Source organism: Poecilia mexicana, unplaced genomic scaffold (genome assembly GCF_051168715.1).
Source record: "Poecilia mexicana isolate PSO_F unplaced genomic scaffold, ASM5116871v1 scaffold_15, whole genome shotgun sequence".
NCBI lineage: Eukaryota > Metazoa > Chordata > Actinopteri > Cyprinodontiformes > Poeciliidae > Poecilia > Poecilia mexicana.
Genome location: NW_028263384.1, coordinates 24615041 through 24636248, shown reverse-complemented (window position 1 = coordinate 24636248; position 21208 = coordinate 24615041). Strand labels below are relative to the sequence as shown.

Below are 21208 nucleotides of genomic sequence, written 5' to 3'. Positions count from 1 at the left end.
TTAAATGCACAACAATGCCAGTTTAGTCTTTGAGCAACTTGGTAAAACTGTATTGTGTAACATTAAATCATGCTTGGCTGCAACAATATACATGGCAGCTCTTCTTCTATTCAGTGTTTGTTAGCTTCTGTTAGCTTCTTGGCGCAGCTCCGTTCTCCTGCTACTGGTAGCTAAAATCACGATAACCTCACTGTATATCCCTCTGAAAAATGAACCCATTCAAATAAAGAAATCTCTCCATAGTGATACCTCGATAGAGAGAGTTTATTTTATAGCGTTAACACCGGAGCTGTAAGTGGTCCGGTATGAAACGGGGGAGATAGAACAACACAGCACTTTTAAATTTCAATAATCAGAATACTGAAATTGTTTCTGTTGTTTTAAAAGGTTTATGTCAGTTTGCCTTTTCCCCATCGATACGCTTCCCGAACATCTTAGGGCTAAAAAAAAAAAAAAAAAAACGACGCGCACATTGCGCAAAACTCTGAAACAGGAGAAGCGGGACATAAAACGGAGCGACGAACTAGATGTGAATTATGGCATAAAAGCAGAGAATCCGATGAAAAATCAACACATGATGTGAAACATGACGATTAGGCGGCGCAGCAGGTGATGAGTGAAGATTACTGGTGGTGAGCGTCAATACATGATAAAATAAATTTAGCAACAGGAAAGAAACTAAAGTGGCAATAAACCAAGAGAGGATAATACTAATCAAATGAAACCAATGGGAATGAATTAGGGGTTGCACCAATTAGTCGACTAGTCGACTCGTCGATTCTTTTCTCTGCACTGACTTTTTTCTGGGCCAGTCGACTAGTCGCAATTACATGACTAAACAGATTTTTCCCAGAAAATGAAAGAAGTTGGACTAGGTGAGTTCGTCAGAAAGCTCAAATTGTATAAAAATGTAAATAATTTAATAATTACAAACTGTAAATTACAGCATAGGCTACCGCAATAGGGGCGTTGCGCGCGCGGTGGTTAGCGCGGCGCCCCGCATACAGAGACCTTAGCCCGCGGTAATCAGGAGTCCGACTCCCGTCCTCCATTCGCTGGGCCCAGGCCTCTCTCCGCTCTCTCTGCCCCCTTACAGTCAGATCGTTGTCAAATAAACTAGTGCCGAAAAAATCCTTAAAAAAATAAATAAATAAAAAAGACTACCGCAGTAATGTGTTACAACGCGTCATGATGTCAGGCTTTTTTATCCATCCAACTGATCAGCGCCACCCTGCGTATTGAAGCTTTTAACCTGGCAGCTTAACGCTCTTATAAAGATATGGTTTGACTACATCTGGAAACTAAGTCCAAGCTCCATCCTGAGGATCTGATAGAGGCGATCTCGGCCGCCGTCCGCATGTCGGTTCAGAGAGCCGCTGCTGAGTCAGCAGAGCCTCCTGCTGCGCATCGAGCGGAGGAGCAGCAGGAGGTTTCGTTAAATTCAACTGTAACCAAACGGGATCCGTTCATAATAAGTTTGGTTTGTGATGTTCCAAAAGCACCAGTGGTCAGTGTGATAATTTGACTCCTATACGAGTAACTATCCAGAGATCATCAGCATCAGCCGGTGTTTGAAAAAAACAAAAAAAAAGTCAGACCCGACTTTGTACAACGAACTTTTCTCCCTGCTCACGAAGAATGATCTGTTTATTGCTCTTTTAATTCTGCATAATAGACTTAGTAAAAGCAGGAGAAGGGGAGTGTGTGTGGGGGGGGTCGGGGGAGGGTCCATATTTGCCGTGAAAATAGCTGATAAAGCCTCCAAGTAGTTGTGAAGGGTTTTTGCGCTTACGTCACTGTGACGTCACCGCGACTAGTCGACATCGACTCGACTATTATCATGATGTAGTCGACCTTAAAAAATATGTAGTCGTTCAACCCCTAGAATGAATGAAGAACAAAATGCAAGAATAAACTAAGAAACTAAAGTAAATACAGAGGAATAAACTGGTATGGCAAGACCTTTCGATCAATAATTAATACAGAGGACTGTATGGCAAGAATAAACACACTATTTCCAGATAAAAAGTAAAATAATATTCTTGAAATGTCATGGGTTTGTTGAGACCACATCTAGTACTGAGAATAAATCTATCTTACAGATCATAACAGTAAATAACTTATCACTTATTCATGTTTTTAATTACATTTGATTAAGAACCAGATTTGTTCTTTGTAATGTCTGTCCAGTAAAACTATTGATCTATAAATCAATAGAGAGGTCTATATAAAGATATAATCAATGTTTCTGTCTCATATTTCTATGGCATTAAAGGACCTGGAACTTTTGTTTTTCCACTGAATACTCTGGTTTACACAATAAATGCCATGTGGGTGAAATTTTATGGCTGATACTCTGATGTCCCATTCTCCTGAAGGCAGCACAGAGCTGCACCACCAGAAACCGACAGAAACACTGAAGAGAAGAAGAGCTATGATTAATGTAGTTACAGTTCTATCCATGTTTTAATGTTGCAGAGCTCAGTCATTTTGCAAATAGTTCAAAGTTTAAACTGGCATGTTGAACATCTTTTATCTGATCATCTTGTGGAATATTTAACAACTAGAAAATGGCAGAAAATAAGAATATTTTTTCCGCTCTGATTGGCTGCTGTTAGGCCTACCAATTTTAACTTGAATGTTCATTGCATTTTTCGTAGACGCCTGTGAAAATAATTTCTATTCCCATGGCTTTTTTGTTCTCTGGGAAATTATTTTTGGTGATAAATACAGAAACAAGCATAAAAATCAAAACATCTACACTAGTGATAGTAATATTAATGATAAAATAATGGTCAATGCAAAGTAGCCTGCAAATTTTTTGGTGGGGGGCGGTGAGGGACCTGGATAAGGGCTAGGGGGGCGCTGGCCCAAAAAAGGTTGAGAAACACTGATATAGACGAAGGTGATTCTCTAGAGAAGCTTCTAGAATAAGGTAGAATGAAAATCCCAGTTTGTGCCAACTCACGTTTTAATGTGGTCAAGTCCAGTAGATCCAACTTCTTCAAACTGCCACTCAAGACGCCTTTTATGTGCATATTCGTTCAGCTTACCTACGTAGTTTACAGCATCCATCTCGAATTAGATTAGGATCTGAAAAGCAACAAACTGTGAGAAAACAGTCCTTGTCCGCTGTTCCGCACTTCCGTACATGCCAACGCTGCTTCCCCGGCAGAGGCATAAGTTTCGATTTCATCATAAACGTCAGCCGGGGTGCCTTCAAATTCAGTTTGAAACAGTAACTGCTGCGGAGTGCAATGCATTTATGATTTTAAATAAACATCTTCTAACTTTTACAACAAGCGATATATTTCATATAATTTAAAAATTTGAAAAGCAGACTGAAGAGCTATATATCTATATATATATATATATATATATATATATATATATATATATATAGTGATTCTTGAGAATAGGGACAAAACAGGTCCTATGGATAAAGCATGAAATTTGAATAAAATATACACAAAATATATTTTTTTCAAATATCTAACTAAACTAACCTGGGTCATGTGAGCAGAACAATGTATATTTTTCTTTTTTTTTGCTGAATATTTTTTTATTTTAAACATTGTAGTCGGTGGATGATGCCTGTAAAAGCCCTTGTCCAGGAGCAGAACTCAATACATTCTTATAGTTTAAAACAATTAAAGAAATACTAAAATTATATATTATGACAATTAAGTATAAGTAGTCATATAAATAATTATAAAAGTATCGATAAATTGAATTAAAAATAATTTTTAGATATTTTCCAACTCCGTTGAAATTTGTCCTTAGTTTTTGTCAACACCGTCAGAAATGAAAAGAATGTAAAAAAATCAGGCATTATTGGGGGGCACCAGAACTTCTGAGGACCCCATGACGTTGTCTTTTCTCTTCCTTTGCTAGGAGGGCTAGTTAGCTCCGGTTAGGTTAAGTTATTCTTTAGTTTTTTCTTCTGTTTTATTCCTAAGTTGTTTGTCACAACCATGATGTGTCAACTCCATAACTGACAATTTACAAAACTTTGATGAAATTTTGCGAAATAAAAGCTTAATTTTGGTATAATGTAAAGATTTAATGGACCTGACGAGCTACAATATGGCCTGCTTCAGAATAACATCATATAAATTGAGGTAGTTTGGCATTTCGTCAACTCCGTCAGATGTCAACTCCGTCAGAGTTTTTCTGACTCTTTCAGTGAAATTGTTATCAAATCTCACTTAATTGTGCAACTAATTCATTTTAATGTATTTTACACGAATTGCATTACTTCACATGTACCAAGTTTTTCATTTTACTCACTAGTTTGTCACCACCTTCAGTTCTGTGTCAACTCCGTCATGCACTGTCAACTCCATCAGATGGACTTTTTCTTGTTTTTTGTTTTAAATAATATTTATTTTATTTCTTGAGAAGCATTTGTCTGTAAATTGAGTAAAAATATCACTAATGGGGTATTTTAAAAATCATTTTAGATTTATTTTTGTCAGATGGTGATGACAAAGTTTTGGGTCAGGTCGATTAAAAATGTAATTTTTTAAAATAATTCGCAACTGGGAGCCTGTACCTTAGCATCTTCATATTTTCTAAACATTATTTGTCATATCTGCATACATAAGGTTGAGAAATAATAAAAAAAAATATGGGAAAATTAAAACCCATTTTGTCCCTATTCTCAAGAATCACTGTTAAATGCTATATATATATATATATATATATATATATATATATATATATATATATATATATATATATATATATATATATATATATATATATATATATATCCAGAACGTATTCACAGCTTGCAAATTTATTCCAAATTGAGACATGGACAAACTGCCCTCTGCCTTTAAGATCTGTGCTGGGTTGTGTGTCCATCTCGAATGAGGTCTCCTTTTTACTAGTTACGTTTGATATGTCATAAAAATTCAGACGCTTATGTGTTTTTGTAGCTTGTCCTTTAAATTGAATGGAGGAGCAATGCCTCCTGTGTGTCCAGCCCGTTAGAGGGAAACCATTGCTCCCATCCTGCTGGTATCAGGTCCAGAAGAACTATCGGATCACTTTTATGAATATTAGTACAAGTAAAACATGGTATGGGGCAGATACCCAATGCTTGTTTTGGCATGTGTGTATTCCTAGAAATTATGATCCAGAGTAGCTCCAGATGGCAAAGAATAATACCTAAAACATATAAAAATTTTAAATAAACAAGTAAGTTTTTCGAATAAACTGGAAGTTCAGTGCGTAAGTGGGTGGAATTAACAATAGATACAGCTCTATGATAAAAACAGTTCTTTAGCCTGGATGTCTGGGACAGGAGTGTGAAGAGTGTGTTTTGTCTCCTGAATAATACACTGAAGAGTTTTTATGTTCTCTATGGTACAGCAAGAGGATCATGCTACACTATAAGCACTGACTCAATGCTTCTGGAAAATCCTGAAGGATTCATTACTTTTTGAACTTCAAGATCAAATGCACTTGGGTCAGCAGGTGGATGGTATTGGAATGGCCTAAACTCAAATAGAATTGCTAAACCATGACAATTAAAAGGTTGCATGTGCTTGAAAAACCTTGTGTGTAGCTGACTTAACTTTGGACAGTTGGAATAATTCCTCCACAGCAATGGAAAGTACTCGCTACTACTAGCCATCATTGGCAGATGTGGGTGAGGACAACAATTTTTTCACAAAGGACCAGATTGGTGTGATTAGATTCTTTGCTTTGATGAGAAGTCATGTAAAAAATGCTATTTTGTATTTACCAGGGTTATCTTTGTCTGAAATTACAATTGATTTGAGCTAAAAGCTTTAAATTTGACAAAAAGCAAAAGCTGATTAAATCTGTAAGAGAGCAAACACTCTTTAAAGGCAATGAACTTCTCAAGACCTGGAAATATTAACTGCTTATGTTACCATATAGTTTATAGGAACATAAACTATATAAAAACCATATAGTTTATGGGAACATAAGATATATGTATAAATAAGATTTAATTCACATCTTATTGGAGATGTGAATTACATATTCAAGTTCACATCTTGTAAATAAAACAAACACAGAAACATGACCAACTCATAAATTGCCCATGATTTTATTCTTCAGTTTGGTCTTTCAGTAAAATAAAAAAAAGAATGTTGTGATTAAAAACATTTTTGAAATTTTAGTAAAACCTATCTTAAACAAGCTAATATTTAAAACCAGAGACACATTTGTTCATGTCATTCCACCTCATTAGTTCATGATTAAAATGCAGTAGCTCACTGACGTGAAATATAGAGGAAGAAATTCAATGCAGAAAATCTGAACTTTAATGTTCATTTGCATGACAAAATCACAACCATAGAAAATGAATTAATAGTAACAGAAAATAATGACATTTTATGAACTATAGAACATTTTTGAATTGTATCTAATATAAAATTTTCACCCACAGAAATTCCAATAAAAGCTTTCTAAATGTGACGTTGCGCAATATGCTTAGGTAGGTATAATTACATTTAAAAAAACAATTAAGCTAAAAACACATATGAATGTTTTAAGAGTTGGGGGAGCATCTACAACTTGGTGTTTAGATTTCCTCAATTCTGCTAGTGACCCCATGAAAAACAGATCAAAATTTCCATCACAAAACCCTACTACTCCATCTACAGCATCTGAAACACTTCTTGCAAAAACCAGCAGTTTTTAAAAACTAAATAATATCTGGAGAGATCTGAGCAGAGAACAGGGAGATGGGGAGCAGGTAATGGGGTCACCTATCAGCTTTTTTTTCTCTTTGCATCCAGAATTTAATAAAAACTCTACATCCGTGCTTTGATAGCCATTATTTGAAAGTAAATATGTTAAAACACCTGCATATATTAAAGACAAGGTAGTCATCTATTTAATCTGATTGATCTTTTTGTACTGTATGTTGACTGACTTGGAAACAGATTAAAACCACAATGAAAATGAAAATATAACATTAATTGAAAAAACAAAATAGAATAAAATTAAAGGAAAGGAAATAATAATCATAATAATCTGATTATTATTATGATTATTTAATCATAATAATCAGAAAACAATTTGATGGATCTAAAAGCAACAACAAGCTGAACAAGCTTGACTTTATTATGGATTGTTTCCTCTTACACACAGTCAAAATGATACATGTAGTCTCAAATATATACATACACCTCACAAATACTTGGTTAAATGTCCCCAAGAAAGTTGCACCTCAACCACCTGGTGTTTGTAACCATCAACAAGCTTCTGGTGTAAATCTCTGAATATTTGACATCTTTTCATATCAGAAAACGTAGAGTTAATTTAAACTGGCTAGTTTTCTGGCACAGCTCTGGACTGTAAGAGTAAATCAATCCTTTTTGATAGCTATTAAGCAATTCTAGAATGAAATAGCTCAAAGAAATATCTTCTTTACCCAAATCAGTTTTCATTTGTCTTTGGGATAATTGTTCTTTTCTGGAACGTCCAACTAGTTGTTGATTTGAAGTGAAGTTATAGAACAGGGTCCCAAAAGCCAGTCCCCGAGAGCTACCATCCTACAATCTTTAGATGCATCCCTTCTCCTATACACACCTGAATCAAATGAATAATTTGTTACCAGACCTCTGCAAAGCTCCTTGACCTGAGATAAGGAAATTCTACAGTGGCCGACAGGTGCAAACACGTAACAAGTGGCAAAACACGTTGCAAACACATGAACGGTGCAAAATCCAAAACACAAAAAAACAAATGCAACAGAAATTTTTTTACAAAAGTGCTGCAGTGGCAGACAAAATGTTGCAACCACAATAAATAAAACCTGAAGAGAAAATGTCCCAAACAGAAAAAGCAACAGCAAGTATAAAAACGAGGCAAACTCCACAAAACAGAAGTGCAACAGACCACTAGAAGGAGCTGACCGCCAAAATCATATGGGACTCGACCCTCTGTAAAGACAGAATGTCATGATTTAACATTGTCCAAAGAAAAGGTGCATTATACTTTTTTAAACACCCGGAAGCGTATTTACCTAGGTAATATTACCTACCCCATACTACCCCTAGTGTAGTCTGGACCACTTGAGGGGGTCTGGACTGTTATGTGGCTAGAGTTAGCATTTTATACTTGCTGTTATTTATGCCATTTGCAGCATTTTCTCTTTTGATTGTATTTCTTGTAGTTTAAAGCATTTTTCTGTTGCATTGATTTTTGTGTTTGTGTGTTTTGGAGTTTTCATCCTTCATGTGTTTGCAGCGCGTTTCGACATTTGCACCTGTTGGGTCACCTGTTGGTAGAATTCAGCCATTTGATGCAGCTGTTGGAGAAGGGATGCATCTAAAAGTTGCAGGATAGCAGCTCTTGAAGACTGGACCTAGTAGGAGTTTGTCCTCCACTCTTATTGTTACATCCACTTTGTAAATACACCTCAAGAATAATAGTAAGAGTCAAAGGTTTTTACCCCAGTGGACGAACATGACATGAAAACATGTTTGGAGTGAATAAAGCAGGCTAACAATAAGCTCCTGCAATGATCTCGACCATGTTAAAGATTTCTAGGTCTATGTCTGTGTCAAGAAACAAACCAGTTTAAATTAAACTCCACTGTTTCTGCAAAGATGATTATTCAAATATCCAGACAGTTTTGCCAGAAGTTTGTTGATGGTTACAAAACCTCTGTGGTTTTTGTAACCATCAACTTTCTAAGAGACATTTAACCAAATATTGGAAGGGGTGTATGTATATATTTGAGTCTGTATGATAGTGACTCTGTTTGGATAAAATAGAATTTAACAATAAATAAACAGTCATCTAAAAAAACAAAAACAAAAAAACAACAACACTGAAGTTGTAGTTATATTATCAAGTCCACCACGAGAAACACATGATTCAAATAAATCTCATAAATATCAGAATGAAAGACACTCATGTAGATCCAAAGTGTATGTAAACTTCTGACTTGTACTGTATATAACGGATCAAGGAGGTGAACACACCGAAGGCACAAATGTGGTTAATTATTTGTACTTCACAATCAGAAAATGTTGTGTTCTAAGGGTTTAAATTTTACATACTGTGGAACATTTCCTTCCAGTTTCTCTCACATTTAGTTTTTTTATCATTAAAATGTATTTCCCATGAATGTGATTTTGTCGTAAAAGCAAATACTGAAACATTCAAGTTCAGATTTTCCAGGTTCTTGCGTTTCAAATGTACTTAAATCAAATCAATAAGCTCAAACATTTAGAAATATATTTCATCTTTAAAGCAGTATCACTGCATTAGTTAAAAAACTTATGAGTCCAACATAACTGGTCACTAAATGAATAATTGATCCTTGTCAGGGCTCCAAATGTGTCAGTGAAGTAATCAGATTACTGTCTTGCTGTCAAGCTGCTTGGCTTTAAGCTCTGCAAGCAAACGTTTGTGCTCCTCTAAATCTGTTTTTATTTTACTTGCTTCCGGTCGTTCTTCTGGTTTTTCACACAGCATCGATTTTATCATTTGGCTCTGAAAAAGAAACACATCAAGCACATGCATGTATTAGGATTTATTTAATAACTTAATTAAAGTCTGTTGTAAAACTTTTGTCATCCTGGTTTATCTTAAACATTATGATCCTTCAAGGCTTCATGAATAAGTTTCTAAAGTGATTACTTGTTTAGTCCCGGATGTTATAACTGAGTTAATAGTTTGGACCAGATGAGGAGGCTTTAGCCCTCAACACTTCAGTCCCTGGTTCAGTTCCTGGGAGTGTTTTTTATATTGGCCACTTAAAGTATTTATTTAAATATTGCAGATAATTTGTCTTATTCTATGTGCAATAGAATAAAAAAGAAATACAATTTTCATTTGTAATCTATCTTACAAGGTGTAATCTACCAAATATCAGCAAAGTGAAAATTAAGACAGTAAATAGATTGAGTAAATAGTCAAGTACCTCTCGAGAAAAATGACACGGAAATAGATTAGGAAACTTTTGGTTTCTGACATCTGTCCACATCTGGAAATCAAGTAGCAATAAAGGAGAAGAAAATTGTTTAGTCGAGTTGAAATAAACAAGAAAAATCAGCAAAACACTTTTCAAATAACAGAAAAACTCCCCATAAAATGATGCTTCCACTACCTCCACAATTAACAGTGTTTACAACCTTTGAGTGATAAACTTCTAATATTTTCTTTGGAAAATTTGCAGTAAAGACACTGTTGTTAGTGATATGAGTTTTTTCTAAATGGGATACTAAAAGTTATACTGTTGTGTACTGGCTTTACCAATTTATGTTTCACAGTAACAGAAATATTACTGTTAAAAAATTAATGTTAAAAATATCCAGTTTTTTTTTATTTTACAGGTATAAGATCATTTTCTGTGCCAAGTTATTGCCACTGCTAAAATATACTTTATTTTTTATACTTAAGAGTAACTTGGAACTTGTAATTTGTAATGGAAGGTTCTCCGTTTCCCTGAGGTTTAAATTTAATGTGACACTGAGATCCATTTCTCTCTGACGATGTGGATTTGTATCTCCTCCAAAGATCCTGGGGACCTTGTTTGTCGGCCTGGCATGCTGAAATCTTTGAAACGTTTGGACATTTTTAATGAAACGCTGATGGACTCTGCCAGAAACCTGGAAAAGGGTCATCATCATCCAACCCACAGCTCCAACCTAGCAAAGAAATGTTTAACGAGACACAAAAACAACCTCACCTTTTCTTTCTCATGCATAGTGGGTATGTTCCAAAGGAGTTCAAAAAATATAAGCCCCAAAGCAAATATGTCCACCTTCCGGTCATAAAGCCTCCGTTCCTTCTGTTATAAAATGACAAAGAATTAGCAAAAGCCACACAAACCCATGACATATTTAAGAGACATTCCTACAGCTGCTCTCACCTGCTCAGGGGCCATGTAAGATGGAGTTCCTTTATACCCTCTTCTCTCCTTCTGGTTCTCTGCATCATCTTCAATCTCAGACGTGACGAGACCAAAGTCTCCAATCTTCACTGTGCCGTTCCGGCTGAACATGATGTTAGCGGGCTAACATGCATATTCATGAAACACGGAAAGACATAGTTCAGAATTTGCCCAAACGCACTTATGTAAATTATATTCCTTGGTTTTCTATAGATTTTTTTTAAACTTGCAGAAATCTCATGTTTTTTCCTCCACCTTTTCAAATGAGGTATTTCAGTGCAGAATTTTGAGGAAAGAGATTATATAGAATATAAAAACAACACACAAAAACTGCGATTATCAGAAGACATAATTTGTGTTTTATGTAATATTATCAACTGCTAGAAGATTTTAGTGGCAATAATCGGCTAATCGATTGTTGAATTGCTTTTGGCAATAAAGTCAAACCCATTGTTTAACTTATAAAATCCCAATAGAATCAACTTAAGTTTTTGCCATTTTGCAAAGCTCTGTGTCACTGTATTTTTTTTTTTCTTAGTTTCAGGTGAAACCGACCAGCCGCCTCACCTTCAGGTCTCTGTGGATGAGCTTGTTGGTGTGAATGTGCTCGACTCCGCTGACCATTTGCACCATAATATCCACACTCTCTTCTCTTCTCCTGGAGTCTCTGAGGGATTTTTTAGGGTTCTGGATGTTTTTCTCGTCTATCCAAACTCGCAGTGTTTTATTCTCACACAACTCCATCTGAATGTAGAGATACTTCATAAACTGGTCAGTGCTAGACCTGAAGAGTAAAAGACACAAAGGTGAAATAAATACAAGGTTTGCAGAGTGAGAGACCTCCAGAGAGCAGAGGACTCACTGTGAAGCGCTGCTGCTGTCAGTGGAAGAGTCCCACTGGTAGGCCGTGTCCTCCAGCCAGCAGGAGTGGTACCGAACGATGTTACAGTGATTCAGCTCCGACAACACCTTCACCTCCTCCAGAGTTTTTCTAATCCAAATAAGTACAACAAATAGGCTACATTCAGAAAACATCACACCTTGATTTGTGTTTTTAAAGCATATGTCTTGGGGATGCCCCCTTACCCCCCAAAAACCCACCGTTAAGAAAAAAAAAATCTCGACTCACTCTTTGTAGCGCACAATCTTTACAGCGTAATATTTTCCCTCCAGTTTACGTTTCGCCTTAAAAACACGACCAAAAGCTCCTTTAGCGAGCTGTTCTATGGATTCGTAGTCTGTTGCAAATCTGCTGAAACTAAAAAGCATTAAAAGTTGTTAGTGCGGTTGAGCTATATAATAACATGTCTTATTTACTCTTATGTCCTAAAAAAAGAAATCTCTCTCTTTGTGTGTTGTGCCAATTAAATTTCCATACCTTGAAACTGTCTGAGTTGGTGATTTTACAGTCTGAAGATTTCCTCTCTGATTGGTTTTGAAATTTATCACATCCTTAATAAAAGCCACAATGAGGATGTGAGTATTTTGAAAAAGAACCACAGATATAAATTGTCATGGTCACTACCTTCGATCCTTACCTCTTTACTTTTCTCTTTGACATTTGGAAAAATTGCAGCAATTCTGGCAAGAAAAAAAAAAAAGAATTAACCAGTGACATTTGGCGAAAGAAAGTACAACTTCACAGTAGGGATGACGGCTTACTTTATTTTAGGCTTCACAACTGGACTTATCGCCTTTGGAAAATGCAGAGAAACAATAATTTTACTAAATATGCTAACTTTCTAAATCCATTTCAAAATCCATGTCAATGTTTTACACGCTGGCCAAAATGGTTCAATAAAACACAAAAGCTGCAACTAAACAAAACAAGCCACTTATTTTTACTAATAGTGGGAGTAAAAAATAATAGATTGTACTTTTAACTTACAATGGAAGTTGTGGCCAGTTGGAAGTCATGCTAGAGCGGAAGTTTTGTTAATGTTAATATAAAGCCAAAAACATAAGTGAATGAGAAACCACAGCATTTGGGACCTTCTTCATTAGACTAACAACACCAGTGCAAAGCCCCAAGATCTGACAACCAAAAGGGTATCACATCTTTGTGCTGCAGCTTTTGTTACTGTGCTTCGTCTGGTGTTGTGACTTCAGTATTTTGTTGAACCATCAGGGCCACCGCAAGTTTTAAGAGCTCAAAACACAAAGCAAAAATATGAGTTGGGTAAAAACTCTAATGAATAAACCCGTTGCAATGTGTTCTGCAAAGGAAAGACAGGAGCAAAATAAATAAATAGCAGACCTGATCTTTGGGTGGGTTTGATGGATCCATGAAAACAATTGATTCGCTTGTGGCTGATGTCACCAGGCCTGATTTTATGCGACCAGAGTCCCTGAAGATTGGAAGAGATGCACGGTTAGTGTCGCGTTCAACTATAAGTGTAACCATCTGCTGTACGGCTCAGTCATAACAGCATAACACTTTTATTATAAAGCATTTTCAAATTTGAATAGTTTAAGTATTGTTCTGCAGTAATGAAAAGAAATCATAAAAAAACTGGCAAAAATCTGTAAGAATGCAAAATAAAGGCCTTTTTAAAGCATACATTTGACTTTTGAAGTTTCCTTGAAAGTAAGATTAAAATCTTTTCCCGTCTTGTTCTCATTAGCTCAATTTCGTGTCTCATCTTAAGAGTGTTAGGTATGGTTACACCTCTAATAAAATCATGTAACAATGACAATCAGTCCTGTGGTGAGCTTTAAACCCAAACTGAATCTCCACTTATACTAAGTTCATCAGGATTAAATTTAATAAAGTGGAATTTTTTTCTAATATCTTTGACAAAAGCTGGTAGCTGCCTTACGGTGTGCTTGTTGGAGGGGACTGCTTGGCTTGTGTGCCGTCATCAGACCCAGCTACCTGCAAACACAGAATCAAAATTTTACTTTTCACATAGTAGACCAGTAAAAAAAATGATTTTTTTTTTTTACTAAAAAGAAATGTTGGCAGGCCATGAAATGTGTAGTAAATGAGATGAATCAACTTTTTAGTGATATTTTAAGTCAGAGGTTCCCAAACTGTGGGGCGCGCCCCCTAGAGGGGGTCGCCGTGCCATTGCGGGGGGCGCAGATGAAAAAAAAAAACAAACACAAAAAAACCATGAACGCTGTATGCGCTGGGTTTTTACCTTAGAACGGCCAACTCTCTGTTATTCCTCTGTAAATTTGATACAGTAGGGGCTTCCACACTTCCCATATCTGTGTCCTCTGTCACTTTTATCAGCAGTTAAAACTGTTTAATCCGTGTTAACATGTGGTAACCTGTTTTTCCGAGCCGCCTTTAAACGCAACATGAGCGCTACGACGCTTGCGCTGGGTTTACACCTGTGCGGCAGTGAAGGAGACCTGCTGCTGCTGTGCAGAGCTACGCAGGTGTGTTAGAATCATGGCAGCAAAACGCAAAGAACTTTTCACAGTTTTTTCCCCAAACTGACCGACTGAGTTGAATAAAGCTGTTGGATGCAGGTAATGTTAGCTAAAGGATGACTAGCTAGCTAATATCTATACAGCACCTTAAGCTTAACAAGTAGCCTATAGGCTACTGATGTTGTTGTCTATGTTCAGCTATGTACATTAATTTTGCTCCCAAAAAAGTCGATTCCCCCCGCCCCCCAAGGGGCAGGGACAGGGAGAGGGACAGGGGGGGCCCAGAAAATGTTTAGAAACCCTTGGGGGGCGCAGGAGAAAAAGTTTGGGAACCACTGTTTTAAGTCATTTAGATGCACCCGAACTAGATCTCACGTTAAAAAAGCTCAAGTATCGGTACCTTGCTGTCCCAGTCTGACTGCTCCTTCAGTGCAGACAAGGCCAGTCGAGCTGCATTCTGTTTGGCATCCTTGACGCTCTTGCCCTCACCAACGGAGTACTGCACGTTGTTAATCAATAACTTGTAGGAAAATCTGCAATGTCCAAAAGGAAGAGATTAATAAGCGAAGAGTTTATCAGTCTGTTGCTATGAATTCAGCTTAAAGAAGTTCACTTATGCTCACATTGGGTTATGAGGGGGGCCAATTCTTTTATCTTCTACAAACGCACAGGTGCTCCTTGTTTTCTGACAGTGAGAATTGACCAGTCCAATGAAGTTTGTTTCTGTAAGGATGCTGTCTTCAGACTGCAGGCTCAACCGCTTGGCACGATTACTGAAAGGCAAAATATTATAACTAATAAAGCATTTTACAGTCCCTCCAGGAAGTTGACTCTTCCTACTAATTTTAGTTAGTAGGAAGACTATCATCAGTCGTAAATTTTGACTTGTAATTTTCACCAATTATCTCAACTTTCCTGCAAATATGACTAATTACCTTTACGTTTTATGCATTTCCTTCTTTTCTGACCAATCACAGCAACCCGGCTGAGTTTTGACCAGTCCACTTAGCCCCCTTGAAATTGAACTTCCACACGACATGAATTTATTTGTATTAAGGGAGCTATTTCAGAAAAGTACTTGACAATATTATTTGCATTTCACTTATTAACCATGTTAAAAGCTTATATTTTTTGGGAAGGTTATGTGAAGCAATTTCCAAGTTTTTGTAAGATCATGGCTTGGTGTAAATAAAGTTTGCAACTTTTGAAAAAGGTGTTACATAATCTGTAATTTTAGGCTGCAACAATGAAAAAACAAAAAAAGAAACAAAAAAAAAACCATTGCATCATCCTGGAGAGATCCTGACTTTTAGATCAAACACTAGGAAAAGCATCAGGCTCACCTGATATCTGAGACAACTTCCTCACTAGGCAGACTTGATGTGCCGCTGTCCCGATCATCTCCAGTCTGAAAAACAAACAAAAACATACCATCAGAAACAAACATTTAAATTGAATCCAGGAATCAGATGATAATAAACTTATGTATCTCACTACTTACATCTAAGGTTTCATTGCCTAATATCTCATGATGCACCAGCCTGGCAGCTTCCTCCCTGGCTTCCTTCTTGGTTTTCCCAAAAGCAGCTGGAAACTCCTTGTCTCCCACCACAAACCTACAATACCTGATGCCATCATGAGAAGAATACTTTTTATATAACCTGTACTACTGAGTTGACACCTATAAAAGTAACTGGATGATGTAAGGAGACCTACTGAGATAAATTATTGGGTCCAGGTGTGATTTTCTCCACAGCCCTTATCATGAGCCTATTACTTTGTCCATATTCATTCAGCCAACACATGTAATTAGTTTTCACCTGAACCGGAGGAGAAGAAACTTCTGCAACGCTTCCTGTCTGTCAGGATAAAAAAAAACAAAAAAAAAAAACAAGAAAGCCCATGTTAGTATTTCACATCAATCCAAAAAGTGAAATGTGCATTAATTCAATAATTCTTACAGAAACTGAAGTTTCATTCAATAAGTGCACCAGGGCATTTTTAGCAGCACTCTGTTTGGCTTCTTTCTTGTTCTTCCCCACACCTTCAGGGTATGGCTTTCCATTCACAACAGCTTTTAAAGTAAACCTGCAAAAGATTCAGAAGAACTGTATTAGTTGCATTTAGAATGTGATTGAATGGTTTGAGAAGAACTGTCGCTAATTTTTTCACATTTTAGGAGATTTAATGTGACAGTGTAGGGTGAGTCTGAATTCAAATACATTTTCTTAGAGGCACGGCTCTATCAGCTTTGCGGAACCAAAAAATTGTTTTTTAAAATTAAATTTCCATCAAACGGATAAAATATTCACTGTTATCTAACCAGAGCTTTGTCCCCAATGTTTTCTTTCTGTGTTCTCCATGTGATTGTCTGGTTACTCTCCGGGTTCTCCGACTTCCACCCATATTACGGAAACATGGCTGCTAGACTAATTGGTCTCTCTACATTGCTCTTAGGTGTGAGTGTGTATATGCATGGTTGTTTGTCATGTGTGTCTCTGTGTTGCTAAGTTTGTATAGAAATTGTATGGATATGGATGGATCAACAAATCAGCAAATGCTAATTTCTGTGATTTGTGATTTTCTTTCAGCAATCTCTTTCTCCTTGCACACGCTTCAATGAATACTGATAGTTGTCCTTAAGACACGTTCTCCCACTTGAGCTATGGATCTCAGCAGCTCCTCCAGAGTTACCAGAGGGTCTCTTGGATGCTACTCTGATTGAAAACGATGTCTTTGCAGGGTTGCATCTTTGCCATCCTTTTATTAATCTCAGAACAGAGCTGTTGAATCGATCAAAACTTGGGAATACAACTTAGCTTACACATTTCTCCATGATCTGACTGCTGTGTTCCTTAGTCTTCATGATGTCGTTTCTTCTCTGACATTACTGTACAGCATGCATATGCTTCCATAAAGCTGAGTGATTTACTAAAATGATACAATACACACTTGGAGAGACGCAAGTAAAAGAAACTTCCAGAATGAGGCAAAAATGAAAAAAATCCCACCAACTCACGTTCTAATGTGGTCAGGTCCAACACATCCAACTTCCTCATACTTCAGCTCCAGTCGCTCTTTTTGTGCGTATTCATTCAGTCTAGCTATGTAGTTTACATAATCCATTTTGAATAAGATTAGCTTCTGAAGTGCAATAAAATAGCAGAAAACACATTCCTAATCCGGCAACACTCTTCTGGTTTCATGTTAGCGCTGCTTCCACGGCAGAGACGTAAGTTTCGATTTCATCAGAAACGTCACCCGTGGTGCCTTCAAGTCCAGTCTGAAATATCAACTCCTGTGGAGTTTAATGCATTCACTATTTTAATTCAAAATCTAACTTTTAAAACCAGCTTTACATTTCCAATAATTGAAATATTTAAAAAGCGACTGAAGAGTTTGCAAAAGAATGAAAATAGATTAATATATTAAACATTTTTGGCCACGTGGAAGATATTCACTGGCCTCTTTATTTGTACTACCTTTGTAAAAATATGTTTGTAGCTTTTGAAAATTATGACTCCGGAAGCCACATAGCTCAAAGGAAGTAAATAAACATAAATCCAGTAGGGATTCACAACGGTTCCAGTTGTCAGGACACGTAGTTCAAAACTCCAAAGGAATACTTGGTGTAATAAAAATGCACAGCAGAAAAATGGTCATGAAGGGAAGGTAATAAAAATTATTTACAGACGCACCCAGTATAATGATATTTAGGGGAAAGAAATACTAAAAGCAGAGATAATTATGCTTTTTTTAAACGTCAACAATATGACCTCTTTCTAAGTAACTCAAAGTCAACAATTTTTGAAAATGACAAAACCCGAATTTCATCAACACAAGATTTCTGAAAAATAATTTTACTATGGCTGCTTTTGAAACACATGAAAGAGATTCCTCCATCATTTTAAAACAATTTGTAAATGCAACTTTATCACACTGTTGAAGAAAAGAACAAACACAAAAACTGACAAAAGATTTAAACAATACATGAACGTTTCACAAATTACAACTAATATCAAATACTGTTACTCTAAAGTCTGTTGATTCCGATTTGCACTGTAACATTATCTTTATTACGCCAAAGATATTTTAAGAAACAAATAAATGTTGCTGTTGTTTTTAAGAAGGAAGCTACTGAATGTCTCTTAATCAGGATCATTCGTGATCTGCTGCTGTATCTCCCGGACAATTAGAAGCCAGGTCCTCCTCATCTGCAGAAAGACAATATATGCATGAGCAAAAGAGCATAAAACAGATTGAAATCTTATGATGGTTTCACCCTTACCATTATATGTGGTTCCACACCATACGCAGTAAAAATGGACTCCTCGTAAATAGGATGTAATAATTTGCAATTTATCAGAGGGCTGTAAGAGAGAGCGAAACACCTGAAGTTAATATAATGGTAAGTTTAACAGCAAACACATTAATGACATTGGCATGGAGCATATATTTCATATCTAAATATTTTTTAGTAATATTAATATCTTTTTTTGGTAACACTGGGATTTTATACTCTTGTGAGAAGTGCATATCCTAAAATAAATACCAACATTTAGCTCTGGAATTTCTTCCTCTTCGTCCTCCTCTTCAACAGGATCTTCCTCGTCATCACCATCATCTTTGGGCCAATACCAGGGTTCTCTGGGAGCAGTTATGCCCTGAGACAAAAACATACCTCATGTGTAAGAAGAAAACCAACACAACAATGAAGAGTCACTTTAAGAGTTAGTCAAAATGATAATGAGATTTTTCTTCAAAAAGTATTTTCCCCTTCTTTTTGTATGTATTCTCACATTATAGTATCTAAAATGAGGGCTGAGTAAGACAAGCATTGATCAGAGAAACAACCAAGAGGAGCTGCAGAGAGCCACAGCTCAGGTGGAAGCAGCTGTCAAAAGTACCATCTGCAAATCTGACCTTGGTGGCAAAATGGAAACTTACATTTAAAGGAAGTTGTAAGAATTTTCATTAAACGTTTGTCACAAGTCATGCAGGAAAAGACTAAATTTCAACCTTTTGATCTATATACAACAGGACATTACAACTAGACTGTGACCACACCATTGTGATGGTGGGACATGGTGGAAGATGCATTATGCTGTTAAAAATGCTGCTTTACAACAGGGAAACAGATTTGTCGTAATTATTTATCTGACATAGGAGCTAAATAAAGGGAAACCTAGGAAGAAAGCCTTTTAGAGGCTGCAAAACACTTGAAACTGGGGTGGAGATTTAACTTCCTGTATGACAACAACCCTCAAGATGCAGGCAGAGCTGCAATTACATGAGACAAAATGTTAAATGGTTTATTTGCAAGGAACTTTATTCTCAAATTTCTCCTGACCTTCTGATTGTCAAGCTGCTCGCAAGACCGCTGACTCCTCCTCAGGTCTCCTTCAATCTTCCGCTCTTCTCTCTCTGTTCTGACTCTTGACCTGAAGTGGGGTGCAAACACAGACAATAAAACAGCTCTACTGTAAGCAAGGAGGCTCCTCAGGGACATCTCAAATGCTCTTGCAAACTTCACCTAAAATCCTCCAGAGACTTGGCCTCGTTCTGCTGTTTGGCTCGAACTTTCTGACGATAATGGTGGAGTTCCTCCTCAGCTTTTCTTTTTTTCATCTCTTCAAGACCAATACCCCCTCTGTCTGATGGATCAGTAACAGAAACCTTAATAAACAACAAATTGCACTCATCAGCACAGTATGACATAAAAAATGAACAGCTTACCTGCTTTAATACTTAGAGGAATTGGATCAACCCTTCCTGCTCCTGAAGACACATAAGCATTACATTTGATTCAAGAGCCTAATCTAGATTAAAGACAAAATTATTAGGAAAGATTATACTTACCCTCTTTACCAAGGCCTTGGCCAGCTTTGTAACCCATCTTTTGAAGGAGGGCAAAGCCCTTGTTCTGATTGCTAATGGAGCTCTGTAAAGCTGCTTCTCGGCTCTCCTTCTCCTGCTCCTTATAGCTCTTCTGACGGTTCTGGATATTCTTCTCCTTTTGTTTTTCCTCCTTTCTGATGGCTTCCTTCACCCTCCTCACCATGTTGACTCCTGGCTTCACATCCTGACTATAAACAGGAAAAACATGGGGAACAGAAACTTTTTGCAGATCATTTCTCTATTAATATTTTAAATGAGTATGATGAGTGCTTAGGGCACAGTGGCGCAGTTGGTAGAGCTGTTGCCTTGCAGAAAGAAGGTTCTGGGTTCCCGGCCTGGGGTCTTTCTGCATGGATTTTGCATGCGTGGGTTTCTCCCACAGTCTAAAAACATCTCCAAATTACTCAACTAAAATGCAGATTTTAACATTATATTCAGCACTTAACAAACAGGAAGATTTTTCTATTCAGAAAAATTCAGCCAAGAAATTCAGAAAAATTCACCTAAAATTCCTGGGATGACAATTATGATTTTATACCTATATTCTTTTAGCTACAACTGTTTTGTTGAAACCTGTTAAGTTTATTTTTTTAAGTGAAGGTAATTAATTCAATTCAATAAAGAAATACTTCATTAATTCATCATTTATATACTGCTGAAAACTGATGTCATTACATAATTTACAATAGCTTGCTAGGTAGCTACATATCTTTATTTCGATACAAACATAAACTCCTTACATTTTACCGAGGAATGCATCCGACATATAATCTTCTTCCTCGTCCGACATTGTGAATTGCAGAAAAAAAAGTAGTACAATTAAAAATAAATAGCGAATCAGCTCAAACAAATGCTCGCTGGTTAATTTTGTTGCTCCCCTGTGTTTGGTTCGTTCGAAGAAAATTTCCGACCATCTACAAGGAACCCAAGTGTCAATAGTTCCGTCATTTAAAACACATAATTATAGAAAATGTATCAATACACACCATACAGAATTAAAGTTTAATACAAAACAAAAGTTTTAAAATATTTTTTGTC

The 21208-nt window shown here is 36.6% G+C and overlaps 2 protein-coding genes across 2 annotated transcripts; both read right to left on the bottom strand.

Moving 5' to 3' along the window:
• Positions 1-7089: 7089 nt before the first annotated feature.
• On the bottom strand, positions 7090-17519 carry eif2ak2 (eukaryotic translation initiation factor 2-alpha kinase 2). The gene is made up of 19 exons (XM_088013004.1): positions 17292-17519; positions 16234-16360; positions 15989-16131; positions 15774-15897; positions 15616-15680; positions 14896-15045; positions 14673-14805; positions 13711-13766; positions 13149-13239; positions 12554-12585; positions 12430-12472; positions 12270-12343; positions 12021-12149; positions 11754-11882; positions 11459-11675; positions 10871-11014; positions 10688-10789; positions 9920-9982; positions 7090-9489 (listed from the first exon to the last, which is right to left on the bottom strand). The coding sequence occupies exons 1-19, from the start codon at positions 17396-17398 to the stop codon at positions 9349-9351; spliced, it is 2070 nt and encodes a 689-aa protein (XP_087869130.1). The 5' UTR covers positions 17399-17519; the 3' UTR covers positions 7090-9348.
• Positions 17520-18116: 597 nt separating this feature from the next.
• On the bottom strand, positions 18117-21098 carry gpatch11 (G patch domain containing 11). The gene is made up of 8 exons (XM_014982058.2): positions 20911-21098; positions 20132-20358; positions 20009-20050; positions 19806-19926; positions 19623-19713; positions 18829-18936; positions 18561-18642; positions 18117-18486 (listed from the first exon to the last, which is right to left on the bottom strand). Exons 1-8 carry the CDS (start codon positions 20958-20960, stop codon positions 18431-18433), a joined length of 777 nt encoding a protein of 258 aa, XP_014837544.1. The 5' UTR covers positions 20961-21098; the 3' UTR covers positions 18117-18430.
• Between the last annotated feature and the right edge of the window lie 110 nt (positions 21099-21208).